This window comes from Rana temporaria, chromosome 11, assembly GCF_905171775.1.
Source record: "Rana temporaria chromosome 11, aRanTem1.1, whole genome shotgun sequence".
Lineage (NCBI taxonomy): Eukaryota > Metazoa > Chordata > Amphibia > Anura > Ranidae > Rana > Rana temporaria.
Window position 1 is genome coordinate 149,057,816 of NC_053499.1, and position 24,777 is coordinate 149,082,592.

The 24,777-nt window shown below is 48.4% G+C and overlaps 2 protein-coding genes across 3 annotated transcripts in view; one reads left to right on the forward strand and one right to left on the reverse strand.

Moving 5' to 3' along the window:
• Window positions 1-1,160: 1,160 nt before the first annotated feature.
• On the reverse strand, window positions 1,161-23,629 carry KLHL36 (kelch like family member 36). 2 transcript variants are annotated; one of them, XM_040329428.1, is made up of 5 exons: window positions 23,607-23,629; window positions 11,526-11,603; window positions 8,300-9,373; window positions 5,441-5,598; window positions 1,161-2,067 (listed from the first exon to the last, which is right to left on the reverse strand). In XM_040329428.1, the coding sequence occupies exons 2-5, from the start codon at window positions 11,583-11,585 to the stop codon at window positions 1,512-1,514; spliced, it is 1,848 nt and encodes a 615-aa protein (XP_040185362.1). In that variant the 5' UTR covers window positions 11,586-11,603; window positions 23,607-23,629; the 3' UTR covers window positions 1,161-1,511. The 2 variants fall into 2 exon arrangements, with proteins under 2 accessions (XP_040185362.1, XP_040185360.1); XM_040329426.1 differs by lacking the exon at window positions 23,607-23,629 and adding an exon at window positions 19,852-20,173.
• The window catches only part of COTL1 (coactosin like F-actin binding protein 1), a 42,192-nt gene continuing 37,654 nt past the window's right edge, over window positions 20,240-24,777 (forward strand). The window contains exons 1-2 of the mRNA XM_040329429.1: window positions 20,240-20,542; window positions 23,122-23,204. Of these exons, the coding sequence (XP_040185363.1) occupies window positions 20,466-20,542; window positions 23,122-23,204 (160 nt within the window). The 5' untranslated portion in view covers window positions 20,240-20,465. The remainder of the gene's footprint in view (window positions 20,543-23,121; window positions 23,205-24,777) is intronic.

Here is a 24,777-nt window from a genome sequence, read left to right on the forward strand (position 1 = left end):
TGCGGGATTAGCCATTTTTATCTCTTGATTGTACCTTTTGAGGTGTTTAATCCTGTGCGCCTATTATCTTGTTTTTTCATAACCTTAGGCCACACAGGTCTTCAACATTATTTATGGTCATTTTGGAGACTGTGGGAGCTCCACTGTTCATAAGGTTAACCGCTTGGGATCCGCGCTATGGACGAAAGACGTCCACAGCGCGGCTCTCAAGTGCCGAGTGGACGTCTTTAGACGTCCTATTGTTGTCATTCCCTGTGCACGCCGCTGGGGGCGCGCAGCGGGGAAACAACGTGCCCGGCGCATCGCTCGGGAGCCGATGCGTGTGCCTGGCGGCCGCGATGTCCGCCAGACACGCGCGATCGTCGGTGACAGCAGGGACGTGGAGCTCTGTGTGTAAACACAGAGCTCCACGTGCTGTCAGGGAGAGAGGAGACCGATCTGTGTCCCTTTACATAGGGACACAGCATCGGTCACCTCCCCCAGTCAGTCCCCACACAGTAAGAACACAATGAGGGAATACATTTAACCCCTTCCTCACCCCCTAGTGTTAACCCCTTCACTGCCAGTCACATTTATACAGTAATTAGTGCATTTTTATAGCACTGATCGCTGTATAAATGTGAATGGTCCCAAAATTGTGTCAAAAGTGTCCGATACGTCCGCCGCAATATCGCAGGCCTGACAAAAAAAAATCGCAAATCGCCGCCGTTACTAGTAAAAAAAAAAATCATAAATCGATCCCCTATTTTGTAGGCGCTATAACGTTTGCGCAAACCAATCAATATACGCTTATTGCGATTTTTTTTTTTTTTTAACAAAAATATGTAGAAGAATACGTATCGGCCTAAACCGAGGGAATTTTTTCTTTTTTTAAAAAAAAATTGGGATATTATTATAACAAAAAGTAAAAAATATTGTGTTTTTTTTTCAAAATGTTCTGTTTTTTTATGTTTATAGCGCAAAAAATAAAAATCGCAGAGGTGATCAAATACCACCAAAAGAAAGCTCTATTTGTGGGAAAAAAATGATAAAAATATAATTTGGGTACAGTGTTGTATGACCGCGCAATTGTCATTCAAAATGCGTCAGCGCTGAAAGCTGAAAATTGGTCTGGGCACGAAGGGGGGTTTAAGTGCCCAGTAATGAAGTGGTTAAGCACACGTGGTCCTTCTTTCTTTATTTTCACAATATTTATTTATTTTTATGTGACAGGGCCGTAGATCTCTCATTGAACAGAATGATTGATGCCAAACAAAGCAGTGAAAGTTCCCAGCTTATATTGCCCTGTATTAGTTACTAATCTGCAGATAACTGCCCTAGAAAGGGGTAAAAAGAGCCTCGGCACTGAGGATTTGGCGACATCACCGGCGGCAAAAATAAAATAAAATGAGGAAGCAACTGCCAACTTCTCAATGGACAAAATCACTGCGTACTAGACAGGTACACTTTGAGTCCACACACATGGAAGGTTCAGTCTTTGCAATGGGTTCATCACCCTCGCTAGCCGCCCTTCACCATCCTCTATCGGAGTGCCTTTTCATCTTGCTTTTTTTATTCCTGTCGTCGCCTCTGTTTTTCATCACGCAAACGCAAGCAGAGACGCCGGCCACGGTCTTGGGAAGGTCGGACCCTTTCACCCATTTTTTCCTGTCCTTGTCGTAGACCTGGACCATTCTGGAGAATGTGGTGTTCTCCCAGCTGTAGCCACCCAGGATGTAAATTTTGCCATCCAGGACCGCCACGCCGGATTCGCTGTTAGGCTGGAGAAGGGGAGCGATGCGCACCCACTGGTCGCACTGGGGACTGTAGCACTCCACGCTGTGGATGTCAAAGCGCTCCATGGAGTTCTGGTTGTCATCGCTCCCCCCTATGGCATATATGCATTCGTCCAGAGTGCACATGCTGTGCCAGCCCCGGGCGGTGATCATGGGTCTCCGCTCCTCCCAGACGTCTGCCCGGGGGTCGTAACACAGCAGGTTCTTCCTGTAGGGGCCAATCTGGTAGTCGTGTCCTCCGGATATGTAGATGAAGTCTTTGTGGACGGTGCCTGCATGGCCGTACGTGAATCTGAAAAAAGGAGACATGGCAACATTGTAACAAACTCCATATTTTAGACCTCTTCCTGTTTGTGAGTGTTTAATACACATTATATGTATTGTTTTTTGATAAAATATAAAAAAGGATATTTGTGTATGTATAATAAAGTGACATGGATCGTTTTATATTTAGCAGCTTATGATACTTTGTAGGGCCGAAACAACTAATCGATTAATCGACAACTAATCGATTTTGAAAATAATCGATTACAATTTTCATAATCGATTAATCGGCCAGTAACATAATGGTGTTAAAGACTAAAATTAGCCCTTTATAGTACAAAAAAGCAAATCTCTACTGTAAATATTACTTTCACTGTCCCACAGTAAAAAAATGAACCCCTTACAGTGGCGATTATTTGCTCTTTTTGTACTTATTTTTGTTTTTTTAACCCCCATTATGTTACTAAACATCTCAGGCCGGGTCACACCTCCTGTTTTTTGGTACTTTTTGCAGAAACACACTACATTTCATTTACATGCTTTCCTATGGGACACGTTCACATCCATGATTTTTTTTTCAGCTGCTGCGTATTTGGAAAGGGCGAGGACTTTTTAACGCAAAATGGTGCTATTTTTTTTTTTTTTTGGTTCAATATACTTCAATGGAGAAGCTGCAGAAAAGCATGTGATGTGTTTATGCGGAAATTTGTGTTTTGTAATCTGCCCAACAACAAATTGGCCCAAAAAAAAAGTAAAAATGCTTTTTTTTTTTTTTTTTTTTTTTTAAGGCTATTATCCGATTAATCAAAACAATAATCGGCCAACTAATCGATTATGAAAATAATCGTTAGTTGCAGCCCTAATACTTTGTAATTTCGTCCTGCGGAATCTACACAATTAGCGAAATGCAAATTATCCATCAGTATAGACCCACCCCTCAGTACAGCCCCCCCCCATCAGTATTGTTCCCCCCCCCCTCAGTGCAGACCCCCTTCATTAGTATAGACCCACCCCTCAGTACAGCCCCCCCCCTCCATCAGTATTGGTCCCCCCCTCAGTGCAGACCCCCTTCATCAGTATAGACCCACCCCTCAGTACAGCCCCCCCTCCATCAGTATTGGTCACCCCCTCAGTGCAGACCCCCTTCATCAGTATAGACCCCCCTCAGTATAGGCCTACCCCTCATATAAGACCCCCCATCCATCACTTTAGAGCCACACCTCAGTACAGCCCCCTCCATCAGTATTGGTCCCCCCCTAAGTGCAGACCCCCCTCAGTATAGGCCCTACCCCTCATATATAAGACCCCCCCCATCTATCAGTATAGACCCACCCCTCAGTACAGACCCCTCCCCTCCATCAGTATAGACCCATTCCCTAAGTACAGACCCCTCCCCCTCCATCAGTACAGACCCACCCCTCAGTACAGACCCCTCCCCCTCCATCAGTATAGACCCCCACTCAGTATAGACCCACCCCTCAGTACAGACCCCTCCCCCTCCATCAGTATAAACCCACCCATCAGCACAGACCCCCCCTCAATGAGTGATTGCGCTGCCCTATGCACCTGAGTGGCGGGTGGGGGAGGTTTCAGTGTCCAGTCGCCACCTGGAGAGTTGATTGCTCAGACACTCTATCCAAGCAGCAGGCTTCTGTATTGGAGGTGACGGCAGGCAGCCGCAGCGGCAGTGAGACTAAAAAGTCTCACTCAGGGCTAGCGCTAACTGCTGTCTGCCTCTGACCTCAAAGTGTTCCTGGATTCTGCTGCCTGCTCTGACTTCGGGCTGTTTTTGTATTACGATGTGCCATTGCCTGCCTCTGACCTCAGACTGGATTATGCTTCTCTGCTTACCCTAAGGCACCGGTCTCTAAACTGCGACCCTTTGCTTGCCTTTATCCGACCCTCTGGGTGTCATTCCTCCCACTGGTATCAGCAATGGGGCACTATCCCTCCCAATGACACCAACAATGGGGAACTGTTTTTCCCAAATACACCAACGGTGGGACACTATACCTCCAATACCAATGACAGGGCACTATTCCCACACCTACTGACCAGAGGTGCTATGTCTTTTCCCACTGAGCAGAAAGTCAGAAGCATTGTTTACTCCCACTGACGCTGGACATTTGGGGCACCACAGTCCGGCCCGCTAAATGTCTGAAGGACATAAATCTGTCCCTTTGTTTAGAAAATTTGGAGACCTCTGCCCTAAGGAAACGGGGACTGCTAACGGTGTCAAACTTACCAGCAAAAGCTTCTGACCTTAGCAGTTGGGCAAGCGTTACAGGCCAGATATGGTCCTTGGGCCATATTCTGAGAAGAGATACGATGGTGTATCTCAGGAAACTCCATCGTATCTCTCTTTTTTGACCCGCGTATCTATGCGAGTGATTCCTAGAATCATTTTCGCATAGATACGCTGAAGATCCGACATGTGTAAGTCACTTACACTGTCGGATCTTAAATGTAATTCGCCGCCGGCCGCTAGGTGGCGTTTACGTTCAGGTCTCATTTGTTTATGCAAATGAGCCTGATACGCCGATTCCCGAACGAATTTGCGTCGCGTAACCATCGCTTACGTAGTTTGCGTAAGCGTAAGGTTACCCCTGCTATATGAGGGGTAACCTTACGCCAGTCCCACGTATGCCATGTTAAGTATGGCGTCGGGTCCGCGTCGTCTTTTCCCATCGGGTGCGTCGTTTTCCTAAGTCGTTCTTGAACATGACTTTATGTCAATGACGCACACGTCGGCGTCAAGGACTGGAGCATGCGCACTGGGCTATTTTTAGCCCGGCGCATGCGCAGTTCGATCGAAACGGGGGAGCGCTTAATTTAAATATAAGCCGCCCCCTTTGAAATACGCGGGGATACGCCGGGCCTTTTACACTACGCCTCCGCAAACTACGGAGCAAGGGCTTGAGGAATACGGCACTTGCTCCAGTAAGTTGCGGCGTCGTAGTGTAAATAGCTTACGCGAGGCCGCCGCAGAATATTGGAGAATCTGGCCCCTTGACATAGGTGTGCGCAGGTGGTGTGTGCCTAGGCACACCCTAATAACTACATGCAGGTTCCCCCTACTGCCCAGGCATTCCCCTCTGTTGCACTTTGTCCCCCAGCAGTGCTACTGGCTTCCCTCTTCCCCTCTTCCCCCCTGGCTGCTGTGGTGGATGTTTCAGAATGGAGAGAGGGTGAAGGGGCCATCAAATTTATCATTTATCTGCCCCTTCCTTTTCTAAATGAACACACTCTCTGTGTTCATAACTGACTATGCTTCAGATTGTGAATGAACACGAAACTGCTCAGCACAGAGCACTTTCCATTCATGGGCATGCGTGTTTGAGCTGCACATACCGTTTTATAATCATTGAATGAGCCCTTTGCAAGCATCAACTGTGGTTTACCTGGGGAGCTCCGACACGTAGGTCCAGGCATCCAGTCGGGGGCAGTAGATTTCCACCGAAGACATGGCCCCGTTTTCATTCCTCCCACCCACCGCGACCAGCTTATCACTCATCGAGGCCAGATAGAAGTCCACTCGAGGTTGGTTCATGGCAGCCACCTAAGTGCACGAGACCAATAAAATGTGTTACTTTAGATCAGCGTAAGCAATCGATCGATTTCATCTGCAAATTCTTTATTCTTTATTTTTTACATTAGTCATATGGGTTGGAGGTCTTTACCATCGTGGGGGGTCTGCAAGGAACATTTTTCCTTTTTTTTTGTAATTGTCCGCATTTATTTGTTGTGTACACATTCCATGGATTTCAGCTGACTCATGGCTGACATTGGAGACTCAGACCTCCTCGGATTTATTTGCTCAGGATGAGTCACTTTCAGTGCCTTGACCCGGACTGTGACATATATTGTAAATAGACACTATGCTGAAAAGAAAACTCCAAACCAAACTCCTAAACTCGCCTGACACTAATACCAAAAGAATGTTTTAAAGCGAATAGATTTATACACCTCCCTCCCACAGCTCCTTTTATGGGGGGGGGGCATCATTTTAAGGTAACCCATGCCCCGCCCCTTTTTACAATGTCATGAAGGGGAGGGGCTTAGCCGCGACTCGCAAGTATTATTTTTAAAGGTGAAACGGCAGACGTTATTCTAGGCGTGTGCTATGTACAGGGTGCAGATTCCAGGCGTGTGCTATGTACAGGGTGCAGATTCCAGGCGTGTGCTATGTACAGGGTGCAGATTCCAGGCGTGTGCTATGTACAGGGTGCAGATTCCCGGCGTGTGCTATGTACAGGGTGCAGATTCCAGGCGTGTGCTATGTACAGGGTGCAGATTCCAGGCGTGTGCTATGTACAGGGTGAAGATTCCAGGCGTGTGCCATGTACAGAATACAAAAAACGAAATAAATCTGCGCTATCCGAACAGTGAGCAGCTACAAACAATCCAGTGAAACAAAGGAAAGCAACAAGAACACAATATACAAAATAGTAGCGCTAAATAATTTGATAAGAAGACACTGAATGTCTATATAAACACCAATAGCTGGATTCAGGTAGGCGGGCGCATCTTTGCGGCGGCGTAGCGTATCGTATTTACACTACGCCGCCGTAAGTTAGCGAGGCAAGTACTGTATTCACAAAGTACTTGCCTGCTAAGTTACAGCGGCGTAGCGTGAATAGGCCGGCGTAAGCGCGTCAAATTCAAATGAGGATGTGTGGGGCGTGTTTTATGTAGATTAACTGTGACCCGACATGATTGACGTTTTTTACGAACGGCGCATGCGCCGTCCGTGTACATATGCCATTGTGCATTGCGGCAAAGTATGCCGCAAGGACATATTGGTTTCGACGTGGACGTAAATTACGTCCAGCCCTATTCACGGCCGACTTACGCAAACAACGTAAAATGTTCACATTTCGATGCGGGAACGACGGCCATACTTAACATTGGCTACACCACCTAGGGGGCATGTTTATCTTTAGGCGGCCTATCTCTTACGGAAACGGCATATCTTTACTGCGACGGGCGGACGTACGTTCGTGAATAGGCGTATCTAGTGATTTACATATTCTACGCCGAACGCAATGGAAGCGCCACCTAGCGGCTAGCCTAAATATTGTAACCCTAAGATAGGACGGCGCAAGCCGTCCTATCTTAGATAGGTTTAAGTGTATCTTAGTTTGTTCTGCACTCCTGTGACCCGTTTTCAGCAGACAGTAAGCTGAAGTCCGCTGTCTGCTGACGTTAGAGAGCCAGTCCAGGCTTGGGCACAATCATGACAATGGTGTCCGGATCTGCCCACATGCCTGGACCAGCACATGGCTCAGGCTCTCAGCGAGCCGCTAAGAGCCTGAGCCAACTGCTCCTGCCCCATTCACAGCCCAGCACTCCAGTGAGCCTGAGAGGGGGGGAGGGCAAAGTAGAGAGCTGGTGATTGACAGTCACACTGTAGAAGCGAAGTGCTAAGCTAAGTGGTATTTATCAGGAACAGAAATTTTTTTTTTTTTTTTTTTTTTTTTTTTTACCGGTTATGGGCCAGATTCTCGTAGGAGATACGCCGTCGTAACTCTGAGTTTGAGGCGTCGTATCTATGCGCCTGATTATTAGAATCAGTTACGCATAGAATTGTCTTAGATCCGACCGGCGCAAGTGTCTTACGCCGTCGTATCTAAGTTGCATATTTACGCTGGCCGTTAGGTGGCGCTTCCGATTTACGCGTCGAATATGGTAATGAGCTAGATACGCCGATTCTCAAAACGTACGTGCGGCCGGCGCTTTTTTTTACGTAGCTTACGTTAGGCTTTTTTGGGCGTAAAGTTACCCCTACTCTATGAGGCGTACGAATGTTAGGTATGGACGTCGGAACAGCGTAAACATTTTCACGTTTTACGTCGTTTGCGTAAGTCGTCCGTGAATGGGGCTGGACGTAAGTTACGTTCAGGTCGACTAGGCATTGAGCGGGCGCAATTTAATTTGAAAATTCGACGTGATACTGAGCATGCTCCGTTCGAAAAAAGCGTCAATTACGCGGGGTCACGATTCCTTTCCATAAAACACGCCCACCAATTCTTACGCCGGCCCAGTTACACTACGCCGGCGTAACTTAAAGCGCAAGTTCTTTGAGAATACGGGACATGCCGTTCTAAGTTACGGCGGCGTAGTGTATCTCAGATGCGCTACGCCCGCCTAAAGATAGGCGATTCTACGAGAATCTGGCCCTTAATATGTTAAAGAGGTTGTATACCCTTTTTTGCCAGAAAACCCCCTGTCTTTGGTCACCATCAACAAAATCATCTCACCTGGATCCATTGACCACAGCGAGGATCAAATCTGTAGAGAATGTTGGAGGCTGCGTCACCGCCATCATCGATTGAGAAGCTCCCACCAGCGACATAGATGAAGTCACCCAGGGCCGTGACACAGTGGTGGCTCCTTCTTGCCGGAAGTCGAGTCTCCGAGAGCCACTGTTCCTTCTGAAGGTCAAGGCTGTAAACATCATCGCTGAGCTCGAGGCAGTGTTCAGAGACCTCCCCACCTATGAAGAGCAGCCTTTCTGTTCCATTACGAAGAGAGCTGCGGATGTTCTGGAGGAGCGGCTGGGCAGCCACATTGGAATGGTAATGAATGGCTTCATCCACCAGGCCCTCGCAGCTGGCGTTTTTTGGCAGGAGCGACGACATGGCAGGTTTCACCTGTTGCACAAGGTCACTCTTGGAGATGAGTGAGAATCGGATGTTCTGCAGGATCTGATAGGCTTGGCCCTCTCGATCGGGGTTGTGGGTCAGCCACTGAAGAGCGGACTGTAGAACTTCGTGTTCGCTCACGTGCTGAATCCGGTTGCTCGCAAGGTACTGGCACAGCTTCTGGACACTGACGTTCTGCAAGTAGTCATTGGTGAAAGCCATGCAGCTGTAATTGTTCAAGATGAAGGAGTCGATGTAAGACCCAAGCCGATCCAGACTGTAAATGGAGGCCAGCTCCTGTAGATAGAGGTAATTCTCCTCGCCGACCTCGCTCTCCAGATATTCGCAGCAGAAATCCACCACTTTCCAGATTTGAAGGAGGTGGGCCGTCTCCAGAATGTAGTCGATGTTGCCGCCATCTAAAGTCAAGTCGCTGCTGTACAGGAAGTCGACGACCGCTTTGAGGCCAGTGTAGGAGGCCCCGACCAGCTCCACCTCGGTCTGGTGGGCTTCCTTCATGCCAATAGTGAACATGGAGTTGAAGTAGTCGCTACAGGCGGACAGAACGTTTCTGTGGGCTGGGACTCTTTGGTCGTCGGCCACCAGGATGACATCACAGAACAGTCCCTTTTGCCTTTGCTCGTCCAGGCTGTGAAGGATTTGGCTGGAGTTGTCAGGACTCTGATACAACTGGAGGAAGAAAAGTCACCATTAGATTGTAAGCTCCTTATGTGAATGTATAATATACTGTATATGTGAAGTGCTGTGTAAATTGACAGCGCTATATAGTGGTCCTTGCAGACAGGGCCATCTTTAATATTGATTGGACCCTGGGCAAACATTCCCCCCCCCCCCCATGCAATTTTGCTCTCCACCTGCTCTGAGACGTACAATAAATATCAGCTAGACTTAAAATCAGTTTACTGTATCAGATCAGGCAGTGATTGCGATTGGTTGCCAGAGGTTACAGCATATCATTACCACTTACTGACTGGTTGCTAGAGGTTACAGCACACATTGCGGATCACTGATTAGTTGCTAGAGGTTACAGCACATGATTTCTAGAGGTTACTGTACAGTAATACTACTCACTGATTGGTTGCTAGAGGTTACAGCACATCATCTCTTCGCTGCAGAGGGTCATGATATACATATGAATGCCGCATTTATTTACATATGAATGCTGCCGGCCTCAGCTATTTACGTATGAATACTCCCATTATTTACATATGAATGATGGTTATTTACATGTAAACACAGGGTCTGCAGGTGAGTCATATGTAAATAACAATAGGGCAGAGCTGGGCAGCATTAGTAGCAGTGTCCCAAGGGACAAGGGAATTTAAAGCGGGGGTTCACCCAAAAAAATATTTTTTAACATTACATCTAGCAGAGCCAGCATAGTAAGGGCATTTACTTTCGGCAGGTAATTATTTTTTTTCTCCGTACATACCTTTTTATATTCTGTTTTTGTCCAGGGCTTCCGGGTTCCGATGACTGTGGGACTGGGCGTTCCTATCCCTGCCTCAGGGTTCCGATGACTGCGGGATTGGGCGTTCCTATCCTTCGGTTCGATGACTGACGGCTTGTGAAACAGGTGACCTGTCGCACAACGCGCGTCACCAGATGTCGGGAAATAGCCGAGCTGCGAGTCGGCACTATACGGCGCCTGCGCAGTCCGCTCTACACGGCGGGCGCAGGCGCCGTATAGCGCCGACTCGCAGCTCGGCTATATCCGGAAATCTGGTGACGCGCATTGTGCGACAGGTCACCTGTTTCACAAGCCGTCAATCATCGAACCGAAGGATAGGAACGCCCAGTCCCGCAGTCATCGGAACCCTGAGGCAGGGATAGGAACGCCCAGTCCCGGAGACATCAGAACGCGTAAGCCCTGGACCAAATCAGAATGTAAAAGGTATGTACGGAGAAAAAAAAAAAAAAAGACCTGCCGAAAGTAAATGCCCTTACTATGCTTAGTCTAATGTAAAAAATGTGTTTTTCGGGTGAACCTCCACTTTAAACTGGGATAGTTGGCAAGTATGGGGCAGCTGCTTTGGGCCCCACAACAATGACAGTGCCCAGGGAAGCTGCCCCTTTTGCCCTGCCTTAAATACGGCCCTGCTGGAAGATTGGCAATGTCTGTTGGTGGAAAGCAATAGGAAGCAGTCGACCACCGCATTAACCAGCGTGGAACACAAGATGGCACCGGACGAGACGTCAATATGGAGGCCGTGCTGATGTAAGGGGGCGGTAATGCGTTGCAAAGCTTCTGCGTCTTCCTCAGATGTTGGACCGGACGTGATGGCACTATGAAGGCCGCGCTGACGTAGGGGGGCGGTAAAGCGCTTCTTCCTCAGACCGGGCGTGGTGTCGATATGGAGGCTGGGCTGCCGTAAGGGGGCAGTAACATGTTTTGAAGCTTCCTCTTCTTCCTCAGGGGTCGGACCGGATGTGACCTCAATACGGAGGTCAAGCTGATGTAAGGGGGCAGTAACGCGTTTCAAAGCTTCCACTTCCTCAGACCTCAGAGGAAGAAGCGGAAGCTTTGCAACACGTTACTGCCCCCTTACATCAGCACGGCCTCTGTAGTGAGGTCACGTCTGGTCCCTTCTTGCGTTCCACACTGGTTAATGTGGCGGTCGGCCGCTTTCTATTGCTTTCCAGATACACAGGCGCACCAACAGACGCTGACAATCCACCAGGACCTCTTGGGAGAGCCTGAGCACTGACCAGTATGATTCTGGTCAGTCCAGCACTGCCAAACACCAATCAGATTTTTACCACTTTCCTTATGAAGTTCTCTTTAAGGGCTCCAATATCACACATACCGCTTATACCGTACCTTAGATGATTCGCTGATCTTGTGGGGCCGCGATAGCCGGCTTTGCCTGGATCCTTCCATGTTAAGTTCTATGACACCCTTTACCAAAAAGAGACAAAATAAAACCATATAAAAAAATTGTTACAGAAGCTCTTTTCATCTACGGGGGCCTTGAAAAAGTATTCATACCCCTTGACATTTTCCACATTTTGTCATGTTACAACCAAAAACGTAAATGTATTTTATTGGGATTTTATGTGATAGACCAAAACAAAGTCGCACGTAATTGTGAAGTGGAAGGAAAAGGGGGGTCGCTCTGTGCAAAATCACTGCACAGAGTAGGTAAGTATAATATGTTTGTTATTTTTAACCACTTCCATACCGGGCACTTACGCACCTTCCCACCCAAGCCAATTTTCAGCTTTCAGCGCTGTCGCACTTTGAATGGCAATTGCGGGGTCGTGCTACACTGTACCCAAACAAAATAGGCGTCCTTTTTTCCCCACAAATAGAGATTTCTTTTGGTGGTATTTGATCACCTCTGCGATTTTTTTTTTTTTTTGCGCAACAACTAAAAAAAGAAATTTTAGAAAAAAAATTACGTTTTTTTTTTCTGTAATTTTTTTTGTAAATAAGTAATTTTTCTCTTTCAATTACGGGCACTGATATGGCGGCACTGATGGGCACCGATGAGATGGTACTGATGGACATCGATGAGGTAGTACTGACGGGCACAGATGAGGTGGCACTGGGCACTCATAGGTGGCTCTGATGGGCACACATAGGCGGCACTGATGGGCACTCATGGGCGGCACTGATGGGCACTCATGGGCGGCACTGGGCACTCATGGGCGGCACTGGGCACTCATAGGCGGCACAGATGGGCACTCATGGGCGGCACTTATGGGTGGCACTGATGGATACTTATGGGTGGCACAGATGGGCACTGATAGGTGGGCACTGGACATGGATGGGCACTGTGGGGTGGCACTGATGGACACTGTGGGGTGGCACTGATGGACACTGTGGGGCGGCACTGATTTACCCATGTTGCCAGTCAGTGCCCATTTGTGGGCACTGATTGGCATCTTTTTTATTTTTTAATGCATTTTTTTTTCCAGACTTTTTTTTTTTTTGCCCCCTTTTTTTTTTGTTTGCTCTTCCCTGGTGGTCCAGTGTTGCGATCCGAGAGGGGGCTGCGCTGATAAACAATCAGCGCGAACCCCCCCTGTCAGGAGAGCCGCCGATCGGCTCTCCTCTACTCGCGTCTGTCAGACGCGAGTGAGGAAGAGCCATCAACGGCTCTTCCTGTTTACATCGTGATCAACCGTGATTGGACACGGCTGATCACGTGGTAAAGAGCCTCCGCCGGAGGCTCTTTACCGAGATCGGAGATGCAGGGTGTCAGACTGACACCCCGCCTCACCGATCGCCGGGCGCGCGCCGCATGAAATCCTGCAGGACATCCATGGACGTCCAGTCAGGATTTCAAAACCACTTCCCGGATGTAAATCGGCTATAGGCCAGGCGGGAAGTGGTTAAAGAAAAAAAAAAAAAAAGGAGACTTTGGTATCACTTTAATGCTGGGTTCAAACTAGTCCGATGCCAGACATTGCATGTGATTCGCACCACATTGCTGTGCACATCACATGCAATGTCTGTGCTTCAAAGTCACGTCGAAGTTGCCCGACTTTCAAGTCATGGTGGAATGAACCAATCATGGGCCCCTGTTTACATCGGCGTGATTTGAAATCGGAGCCTACCGTCGGCAATAGGAGCGCCCCAACCGGTACGACGCCTAATTTCCGCGCGCCACACCAATTCCCAAAAGTAGTTCCTGCACTCATTTTGGCGACTTCAGTGGGCGATTTCAATTGACATCTGTGCATGAACCCGCACAGATGTCTTTCAAGTCGCCCCCAAAGTCAGACTGAAATGTGGCTTTGAAATTGTGCAAGTTCAGACGAAGTCGCACGATTTCAAAGCCGTGTTCAGTGTGAACGGAGGGGGTAAAGGCACTGAGACGCTGCCACATGATTGGCTGATTAGCAATTTGTGTTACCAAGCAGGTGCACCTAATAAAGTGGTCGGTGAGTGGATATCATGCTATCATATCTCCCAACATTTTGAGATGGGAATGAGGGACACCTACTAGCAAACGTATGTAGGCATAGGACACGCCCCCTGCCACACCCCCTTAAAGGAGAATTAACAAACAAAAAGGTTAATTAAAGGGGGTTGTAAACCCTCAAGTTTTTTCACCTTAAAAGCGGAGTTCCCGAAAATTAAATAAAAGTCAGCAGCTACAAATACTGCAGCTGCTGACTTTTAATAATCGGGCACTTACATGTCCCAGGGTCCAGCGATGTGGGGGAATGAAGCACCCTCGTCTCCGCGGCGCCGGCATCAATACTGTGGGCGCTCAGCTTCACAGCCGGGCACGCACTGCGCATGCACGAGCCGCGCTGTGACTGGCCGGGCAATCATCTGGGACCTGTTACGTGTCCCAGATGATTGCTGAGAGGGAGAGGTGAAGTTTCTTGCAGTGCCCCGACCCCCAAGCCCCCCCCATTTTACTCACCTAAGTCAGTTTGTTCCCACGGTGGAGATGTGCTCTACCTCTCTGCCTGTTGTCTCGGCTCTTGATTGGATAGCCATTGGCTCCCGCTGCTGTCAATCAAATCCAATAATGGCGGCGGCGGGCGGGGCCGAGTCCAGTATTCTGCGTCTGACGCAAATGCTGGACTCTGGAGCGCACCCGCACAGTAACCCCCCAGGTAGGGTGACCACGTGTCCCGGTTTGCCCGGGATCGTCCCGTAATTTAACTTTTTGTCCCGTGTCCCGGGAGCCTTCAATGCGGGACAATAGTTCGTCCCGGAATCAAACATGGACTGCCTGCCAGCCTGCCACACTCACTACCGCAGTGCCGCTGTTTGAAATCACTGGTTGCTAGGGCCGCCCCGCTTGTAGCAACCAGTGACATCACCGTGTCCCTCTCTCTGAGGCTCCGACTCCACCCCCACCTCCTCCTCTTCTCCTCCTCCTCCAGCCGCGGTTCTTGCAGCGCAGCAGAGAGAGCAGCTCAGCATCCCCATCGTCAGGACACGGTCAGAGTCAGACAAGTGAGTCACTCACCTACCACCGCGGCGCAGACGACCAAGCCCTCCGACCTCTTCCTCCCCCGCAGCAGCCCGCTCCAGCCCACTGCCCAGCGCAGGCTAGCAGCGACAGTGAGTGACCTCAGCTGCTCAGCACCAGCTGGATTCGGTCCGTCCCGACCTCCCGCCGCTGCCTGCACTGCAGCGAATTTCAGGCCCGCCGCCCGCGACATCTCCGACGGTCTGACCTCCTCCAGGGCCCAGGCAGGCTCCTCCTCCTCCCGCCCGAGCGGCCCGAAGTTCGGAACCAGAAGAGAAGACCAGCCGGCTGGCTGAAGACTGCCCTGCTCCACCACCACCAGACGAGGGGTCACTCCATCTCCAAATCATATTAAAAGGTGAGCAAAAAGGGGCAAATTACACTGGCTGGCAGCATCTGATGGGGCACAGTAGCGACAATTTAAATATGGGCACACTGGCATTTGATGGGGCATAGTAGCGACAATTCATGGGCACACTTGCGGCATCTGATGGAGGCACAGTAGCGACAATTCATGGGCACACTGGCAGCAGTTGATGGGGCACAGTAGTTACAAATAATCAACACACTGGCAGCATATGATCTGATGGGCACAGTAGCGGCAATTGATAGGCACACTGGCAGCATCTGATAGGCACAGTAGCAGCAATTGATGGGCACATTGGCAGCATTTGATGGGGCACAGTAGCGACAATTGATCGGCACACTGGCAGCATCAGATGGGGCACAGTAGCAACAATTGCTGGACACACTGGCAGCATTTGATGGGGCACAGTAGCGGAATTTGATGGGGAACAGTGGCGGCATTTGATGGGAACAGTGGCGGCATTTGATGGGAACAGTGGCGGCATTTGATGGGAACAGTAGCGGCATTTGATGGGAACAGTGGCTGCATTTGATGGGAACAGTGGCGGCATTTGATGGGAACAGTGGCTGCATTTGATGGGAACAGTGGCTGCATTTGATGGGCACAGTGGCTGCATTTGATGGGAACAGTGGCGGCATTTGATGGGAATAGTGGCTGCATTTGATGGGAACAGTGGCGGCATTTGATGGGAACAGTGGCGGCATCTGATGGGAACAGTGGCTGCATCTGATGGGAACAGTGGCTGCATTTGATGGGAACAGTGGCTGCATTTGATGGGAACAGTGGCGGCATTTGATGGGAACAGTGGCTGCATTTGATGGGAACAGTGGCGGCATTAGATTGGGCACAAGTGGCTGCATTTGATGGGAACAGTGGCGGCATATGATGGGAACAGTGGCGGCATTAGATTGGGCACAAGTGGCTGCATTTGATGGGGCACAAGTGGCTGCATTTGATGGGGCACAAGTGGCTGCATTTGATGGGGCACAAGTGGCTGCATTTGATGGGGCACAAGTGGCTGCATTTGATGGGGCACAAGTGGCTGCATTTGATTGGGCACAAGTGGCTGCATTTGATGGGGCACAAGTGGCTGCATTTGATGGGGCACAAGTGGCTGCATTTGATGGGGCACAAGTGGCTGCATTTGATGGGGCCTAGGGCCCTCTTTTGATCTTGCACACGGGCCCGCTGATTTCATGATACGCCCCTGCCCCCAAAATACGCAAAAAAATATGTAAAAAAACATATATTTTTTAGGGGGGGGGGGGGTGTCCCTGAATGGCAGTTTGGAAATGTGGTCACCCTACCCCCAGGGAGAGCACTTCTCCTAGGGGGTTATCTGATGCGGGGAGGAGCTGCGATTGTCTTTGGGGGACCCCATAAGTCGAGGATCAGGGCCACCCTGTGCAAAACGAACTGCACAGTGGAGGTAAGTATAATATGTTTGTTTGTTTGTTTTTTACTTTGAACCTTTACAATCACTTTAAGGTGAAAACATTTTTGTCACTGACCAGCCCCCCTGTTTTACTCACCTGAGCCAGTTCGTTTCCACGGCTCTTGATTGGATAGATTGATGGCAGCGCAGCCATTGGCTCCCGCTACTGTCAATTAAATCCAATGATGTGGGCGCTGGGGGGCGGGGCCGAATCCAGCATTCTGAGTCTATAGACGCAAATGCTGGACTCTGGAGTGCACCCGCACGGTGACCCCCCCCAGGGAGAGCGCTTCTCCTAGGGGGTTTCCCCATGCGGGGAGGAGCCGCGAGCACCTTTGGAGGGCCCCAAAACAGGAGGATCGGGGCCACTCTGTGCAAAACGAACTGCACAGTGGAGGTAAGTATAATATAGTGCTGCAGCAGTATTCCTCTTCCACCTCCACCCCCCCCCCCCGCTCTTTCCTTTGGTAGCACGGTAATATCCCACTTTTATATAATATGTTTGTTATTTTTTTATTTTATTTACAACCCCTTTAAATTCACTTGTCCTTTTTTTTTTTTTTTTTTTACCACTACTATTCCTTTATATTGGCTTATAAAGTTTTCAAATACAGCAACACTTTTTGAAAGATAAAAAGTGCATTTTATATTAGGGTGACCAGACAACCCTGGTTTCTGGGGACAGTCCCCAGATTGAGGACACTGTCCCCGGATTGCAGTGGCATGGAGGGGGGGGGGGCATCTGTTACTCTCGCCCTGGGTGCAACATTTGGGGAGCACAAAATTATTACTGTGCCCCCCAAGTGTGCTGCGTTGCCCCACCCCTCCCTGGGACTCCCATTGTCCAGCCTGTCCCCCCATGATCCCTCTGGTGCGGGCGGCCCGTGTGTGTGTGTGTGTGTTAGTGGTCAGTATAGGAGTCAGGTAGGTCAGTGTAGAAATCAGGTAGGTCAGTGTAGGGATCATGTAGGTTAGGGTAGTGGATAGTGTAGGAATCAGGTAGGTCCGTGTAGGGATTAGGTAGGTTAGGGTAGTGGTCAATGTATGAATCAGGTAGGTCAGTGTAGTGGTGAGTGTATGAATCAGGTAGGTCAGTGTAGTGGTCAGTATAGGAGTCAGGTAGGTCAGTGTAGGAACCAGGTAGGTCAGTGTAGGAACTGGGTAGGTTAGTGCAGTGGTCAGATAGGTCAGTGTAGGAATTGGGTAGGTCAGTGTAGTGGTCAGTGTATGAATCAGGTAGGTCAGTGTAGGAATTGGGTAGGTTAGCGCAGTGGTCAGGTAGGTCAGTGTAGGGATCAGGTAGGTTAGTGTAGTGGTCAGTATATTAATCGGGTAGGTTAGTGCAGTGGTCAGGTAGGTCAGTGTAGTGGTCCGTGTAGGAATCAGTTAGGTCAGTGTAGTGGTCAGTGTATGAATCAGGTAGGTCACTGTAGTGGTCAGTGTAGGAATCGGGTAGGTCAGTGTAGTGGTCAGTGTATTAATCGGGTAGGTTAGTGCAGTGGTCAGAGTAGGAATCAGTTCGGTCAGTGTAGTGGTCGGTGTAGGAATCATATAGGTCAGTGTATGAATCAGGTAGGTCAGTGTATTAATCGGGTAGGTTAGTGCAGTGGTCAGGTAGGTCAGTGTAGTGGTGGGTGTAGGAATCATGTAGGTCAGTGTATTAATCGGGTAGGTCAGTGTAGTGGTCAGTGTATGAATCAGGTAGGTCAGTGTAGTGGTCAGTGTATTAATCGGGTAGGTTAGTGCAGTGGTCAGGTAGGTCAGTGTAGGAATTGGGAAGGTTAGTGCAGTGGTCAGGTAGGTCAGTGTAGTGGTCAGTGTAGGAATCAGCTAGGTCAGTGTATGAATCAGCTAGGTCAGTGTATGAATCAGGTAGGTCAGTGTATGAATCAGGTAGGTCAGTGTATGAATCGTGTAGGTTAGTGCAGTGGTCAGGTAGGTCAGTGTAGTGGTCGGTGTAGGAATCATGTAGGTCAGTGTAGGGATCAGGTAGGTTAGGGTAGTGGATAGTGGTAAGATTGATTCAGGTAAGGTCAGTGTAGTGGTCAGTGTATTAATCAGATAGGTTAGTGCAGTGGTCAGGTAGGTCAGCGTAGGAATCAAGTTGGTCAGTACTACTGTACTAATGGAAGGGACTCAGGGAGTGCTAAAAGTCTGGCCAGGGGGCGAAATTTCTTGCCTTGTCCCGGGCGCTGACAACCCACGCTACGCCACTGACTGCATATATAATTTGAGGAAAATATGCGTATAAAATACTTTACCATTTGCCAATAAAAAAATAAATTAAAAAAATGTCCCCGGATTTCATTTTAAAAATCTTGTCACCTTATTTTATATACAACTATATGGATTAGACAAAAATGAGGGACAAATGAGAGGGAAAGCGGGACATTGCTCCAAATCAGAGACAGTCCCTCGAAATCAGGGACAGTTGGGAGCTCTGGCCCAGATTCAAGAAGCACTTGCGCCCGCGCAACCATAGTTGCGCGGCGCAAGTGCTTACTTGCTCCGGTGTAACGAGTGCTCCTGATTCAGGAACCTCGTTACACCGACTGCAGCCTAGGATGTGACAAACATAAGCCTCCTTATGCCTTCACATCCCAGGCTGCATTCTTGCGTTGGCCAGCCAATGCTAAAGTATAGCTGCGCCTCCCGCCCGTGAAATTTAAATTTCACGTCGTTTACGTAAGTGAACAGTGAATGGCGCTGGACGCCATTCACGTTCACTTAGAAGCAAATGACGTCCTTGCGACGTCATTTGCCGCAATGCACGTCGGGAAAGTTTCCCGACGGAGCTTGCGCTGTTCGCTCGGCGCGGGAGCGCGCCTAATTTAAATGATTCCCGCCCCCGGCGGGATCATTTACATTAGGCAGCCTTGCGCCCGGCTGTTTAGCATATTGCCCGCGCAATTTACGGAGCAACTGCTCCATGAATCGCGGGCAAAGCGCAATATTTGCGTGGGCGCAGAGAAAAAAATTTGCTCTTTGCCCACGCAAATATTGCGCGATTCTACCTGAATCTGGGCCTCTGTGCTATAATATTGTGCCAAAAAAAAGGTTGCGCAATAGCATTAGTTGCAATCCCTCATCTGGCCACGAGATGTCGCCATTGACACAATATATATATATTCTATTTATGTACAGTTCAGCTTTTCCTGCAGTCATTGCAGCTAATAGCCTTATCCATAAGCGACCCTGAGAAGGAGGATTGACCCCAAATAACACCCTAAACCCGTCTGATTCCTCTCCAGCCGGATCTCTTGCTGTGGACATGGCAGGCTGTCGCACTGTACTGACACTTTGCTGCACTGAGAAGCACCAGCAACAAAGTAACATTCTAATGATCAACAAATGTATCCAATGCCCAGACACCAGAGACCACCCAGCAAGGATGGCATCTCCCTACCTGCAACAAGGGGGGAAGGAAGGGGGCTGATCTGGCCTTGCCAGGCTCTCCAGTCTAGAAGATGGTGATGATGGTGGTTGATTGCTGCTCCAGCTCTCTCTTGCAATGCATTGTCAGGATGCAGCTGCAAGCTCTGGTCTGGGGGGGTTCTTGTGATGAGAGAGAGGGGGGGAAATGGGGGGTCTTGCTCCCCTCATTCACTCCTTTGTGCCCATGTCACAGATTCCCAGTAATGCTTTGCAGCTCTCCATTGCACAGGAAGCAGATGGAACCACTGCAAGAGGGAGCTCCAAGCCAGCTGCTGCCCTCTTACAGGCTGTCATTAGCCATGCAGGCTCCTCCCACTTTTTGCAGAAGAAAAAAAAAAACATGACCTGCCCCATCTGCACTTCCAGGCTGGCAGTGGAGGGGTTAAATCTCTGTAGGGCTGCAAGCTTCATTCATAGCACAAGTGAGAAGTGAGGCAGCAGCAGCTCAGTCCTCCTAAGCACCCCTGGCTGGCACCTACCTGTCCTGAGCTGGTTAAAGGATTTAAAGGCAGGACTTTTCTGCAAAGCTGCTGTTTTCTGCCTCCTGTTCAGCTTTTTTCCTGCAGCTTAACCGGTCGTCACATCATGGCAACCAAGATTGACAAGGAATCCTGCCGAGAAGCTTACAATCTAGTCAGGGATGACACCAATGGCATCAGCTGGTGAGTGGTCCTGGGGGGGGGGGGCTGGGGGGCACCCATTGCTTGAGTTTAGACTTTCCACAGTTCCCAAATGTAGGAGTTTACTGCTGCACTGCAGTCTAGTCAGTGTCTTGGCCCAAGAGCTTGCAATATGTTAGCAGGATACAGTATACAGTATAGCAATTAACTTGTAGAGAATGTGGAACTAGAAGTCCCAGCATGCTCCGTCAGTCTCAGTTTTGGAGTTTATGATAGTCAAGAATGAGAAAGATAAACTTCTCCTTCTATTTTTTTAATTTATAGAACTCTGACATATGCTGCACTGCTGGACACAGAATCATTCAGTCTCTGCACCAGAGGAGCTAACACTCTAATTCCCCCACCACTACTATTATTATACATTTATACATCTCTGACATATACCATAGTGCTGTACAGAGACACACCAACCTCTGCACCAGAGGAGCTAACACTCTAATTCCCCCTCCACTACTATTATTATTATTATACATTTACAGTATATATCTCTGACATATGCCATAGTGCTGTACAGAGCCACACCAGTCTCTGCACCAGAGGAGCTCACACTCTAATTCCCCCGCCACTACTATTATTATACATTTATAAATCTCTGACATATACCATAGTGCTGTACAGAGACACATCAGGCTGCACCAGAGGAGCTCACACTCTACTATTATTATTATTATGCATTTATAAATCTCTGACATATACCATAGTGCTGTACATAGACACATCGGACTGCAGCAGAGGAGCTCACACTCTAATGTCCCCACTACTATTATTATACATTTACAGTATAAATCTCTGACATATACCATAGTGCTGTACATAGACACATCGGACTGCAGCAGAGGAGCTCACACTCTAATGTCCCCACTACTATTATTATACATTTACAGTATAAATCTCTGACATATACCATAGTGCTGTACATAGACACATCGGGCTGCAGCAGAGGAGCTCACACTCTAATGCCCTCACTACTATTATTATACATTTACAGTATAAATCTCTGACATATACCACAGTGCTGTACAGAGACACATCAGGCTGCACCAGAGGAGCTTACAATCGAATGTCCCCACTACTACTATTATACATTTATATATCTCTGACATATACCATAGTGCTGTAAAGAGACACATCAGTCTACACCAGAGGAGCTTGCACTCAAATGCCCACACTACTATTATTATTATACATTTATATATCTCTGACATGCAGTGCTGGACATATCATTTAACTACTTACATCAGTCTCTGTACCAGATGAGCTAACACTCTAATTCCCCCACCACTACTATTATTAAAAATGTATATATCTCTGACATATACCACAGTGCTGAACAGAGACACACCAGTCTCTGCACCAGAGAAGCTCACACTCTAATGTCCCCACTACTATTATTATTATACATTTATATGTCTCTGACATATTCCGCAGTACTGTACAGATTTTTATAGCTCTGACATATACCGCAGTGCTGTACACAGAACATTGAGCCAGTTACATCAGTCTCTGCACCAGAGGAGCTTACACTCTAGTTTCCTACTACGGTCACACACACTATTAAAATTATACATTTATATAGCTCTGACATATACTGCAGTGCTGTACAGAGGACACAGAACTATTCACATTAGACTATTCCAGAGGAGCTTACACTCTAATGTCCCACCACAGACACACTATTATTATTATTATACATTTATATAGCTCTGACATATACCGCAGCGCTGTACAGAGAACACTGAACCAGTGCCATCAGTCTCTGCACCAGAGGAGCTTTCACTCTAATGTCCCCCCCATAGTCACACATTAGTATAGGATTTATATAGCTCTAACATATTCCATAGGTCTGTACAGAGAACCCCAAGCCATTCACATCAGTCTCTGCATCTGCACTTTATAATTTCCTACCACACTATAATATTATATATTTATATAGCTGTGACATATACCGCAATGCTGTACAGAGAACACTGAGCCAGTCACATCAGTCTCTACACCAGAGGAGCTTACACTCTAATGTCCCACCACAGACACACTATTATTATTATTATACATTTATATAGCTCTGACATATACTGCAGTGCTGTACAGAGAACACTGAGCCAGTCACATCAGTCTCTACACCAGAAGAGCTTACACTCTAATATCTCCCTGCAGTCACACACTATTATTATACATTTATATAGCTCTGACATATACCATAGTGTTGTACAGTGACGCACCAGAGGAGCTCACACTTTAATGTCCCCCCACTATTATTAATATACATATATATATATATATATAGCTCTGACATATACCACAGTGCTGTACAGAGAACACTGAGCCAGTCCCATCAGTCTCTGCACCAGAGGAGCTTGCACTCTAATGTCCCCCCCACAGTCACACACTATTATTATTATACATGTATATAGCTCTGACATATTCCGTAGTGCTGTACAGAGAACACTGAGCCAATCACAGGAACCTTTCCGAATTCTTTAGCCAGACAAAAATAAAGATAATTTTGTGACATTTTATAGTAATTATCAATTTAAAATTTGATGATTTTTTTTTTTTTTTAGGGTAACATTTAAATATGATGGCCCCACGATAGTTCCCGGAGATCAGGGCTCAGACTATGAAGACTTTGTAGCTGCTTGCACAGGTAGGTGAAGCTGCCATAGCCGGTGATTGTATATAACCGGGAGATGTGTGATGCGTGTAATGGCTGTGCGATGGCTGGGTGGGGGGGTGTCAGGGAGGGGCTGGGGGGGGGGCAGGTTAGAAGCAGGACCTGGGGCTATGCTTTTGGAATGTACAGCATGATATGTATTGACTTGCCTAGCCCTGCCCTAATGGAGAACTGGGCATCCGCTGACCTAGATATATCACGGCAATGACTATACCCTCTGTACATGATCCAGGTCATATGCCAACTGAGAATCCAAGTTGGCGCAATTCACTATAAAACATCACTTAATAGATTAACCGTAGACAATAAAATAAGTAAATGATCTGTAAAAACTCCACAGGAAGTGTCTGGGGGTCATAAGTCCAATGAATGTACCTTTTTAATCTGTTTGATAAGCTTCCTGGAAGCCAAATTCAGCAGACCTTTCACACTGCCTCTGGATGGGCCGGCAGCATTTCAGTGACCCTTTTGTACTGTGCGCTGTCCTAGCCCATTATTATAACCTGTGCAGCTTTTCACTTCCATGGGGGGGGCGCTGTTCTTTCTGAAGAGGGCGGAGCAGGAACCAGGGAACACATGGGCTGAAATCCTCAGCCTCAGGGCAGTTCAGACAATGAGAAAACCGGTGACCTCAGAGCAGGGCCGGGACAAGGGGTGGGCAGGAGGGACGGCGGACGGTGCCCCCCCCCCCATGGGCACTGTAGCATCATGTGAGGTGGGGGGTGCACCACGAGGAGTTGGCGGTGGGACTTGTGTTGGGTGGGGGAATTTAGAGGCAGCTGGGGGTAAGAATTGTTCTAGGAGGGGAAACTTGGGGGGGGGGGGGGAGTTACTAGGAAAGGTGATTTGGGGGGGGGGGGGGGAAATGTGTTGGGAGGGGGAAGAGGATTTTTGCTAGAAGAACTAATATGGTAGAGGGGAACTGTGGTGGAAATTTTTATGAGGGGGGGGGGGATTTTGTTCTAGAAGAGATGATTGGAGGGTATTTGTGCTAGGAGGAAAAATGGGGGGGGGGGTATTTGGAGTAGGGGGAAAGGGTGTTACCTGGAAGGGATATATGAGGGGTAGGAGTGATTTTTTGGGGGGAGACAGGTTGTGCTGGGGGGGATTTGAGGAGAGGGGTGATAGATTTGTGCTGGGAGGGGCAATTTAAGCAAGGTGGGGAAATGTGTTGGGAGGGGGAAGAGGATTTGTGCTAGAAAAACTGCTATGGTAGAGGGAACTGTGGTGGAAATTTTTATGGGGGGGGAGATTTGTTCTAGAAGAGATGATTGGAGGGTATTTGTGCTAGGAGGGAAAATTGGGGGGGGGGGGGGTATTTGGAGTAGGGGGAAAGGGTGTTACCTGGAAGGGATATATGAGGGGTAGGAGTGATTTTTTTGGGGGGACGGGTTGTGCTGGGGGGGGGATTTGAGGACAGGGGTGATAGATTTGTGCTGGGAGGGGCAATTTAAGCAAGGTGGGGAAATGTGTTGGGAGGGGGAAGAGGATTTGTGCTAGAAAAACTGCTATGGTAGAGGGGAACTGTGGTGGAAATTTTTATAGG

Excerpts from the sequence above, each read along its gene's own strand:
- KLHL36 (XM_040329428.1), bottom strand. The coding sequence starts at position 11,585 with ATGGAAGGATCCAGGCAAAGCCGGCTATCGCGGCCCCACAAGATCAGC. Across the intron at positions 5,599-8,299 it reads GCTGTGGTCAATGGATCCAG|GTGGCTGCCATGAACCAACC; the intron begins GTGAGATGATTT and ends TCGTGCACTTAG. Across the intron at positions 2,068-5,440 it reads TACGTGTCGGAGCTCCCCAG|ATTCACGTACGGCCATGCAG; the intron begins GTAAACCACAGT and ends TCCTTTTTTCAG.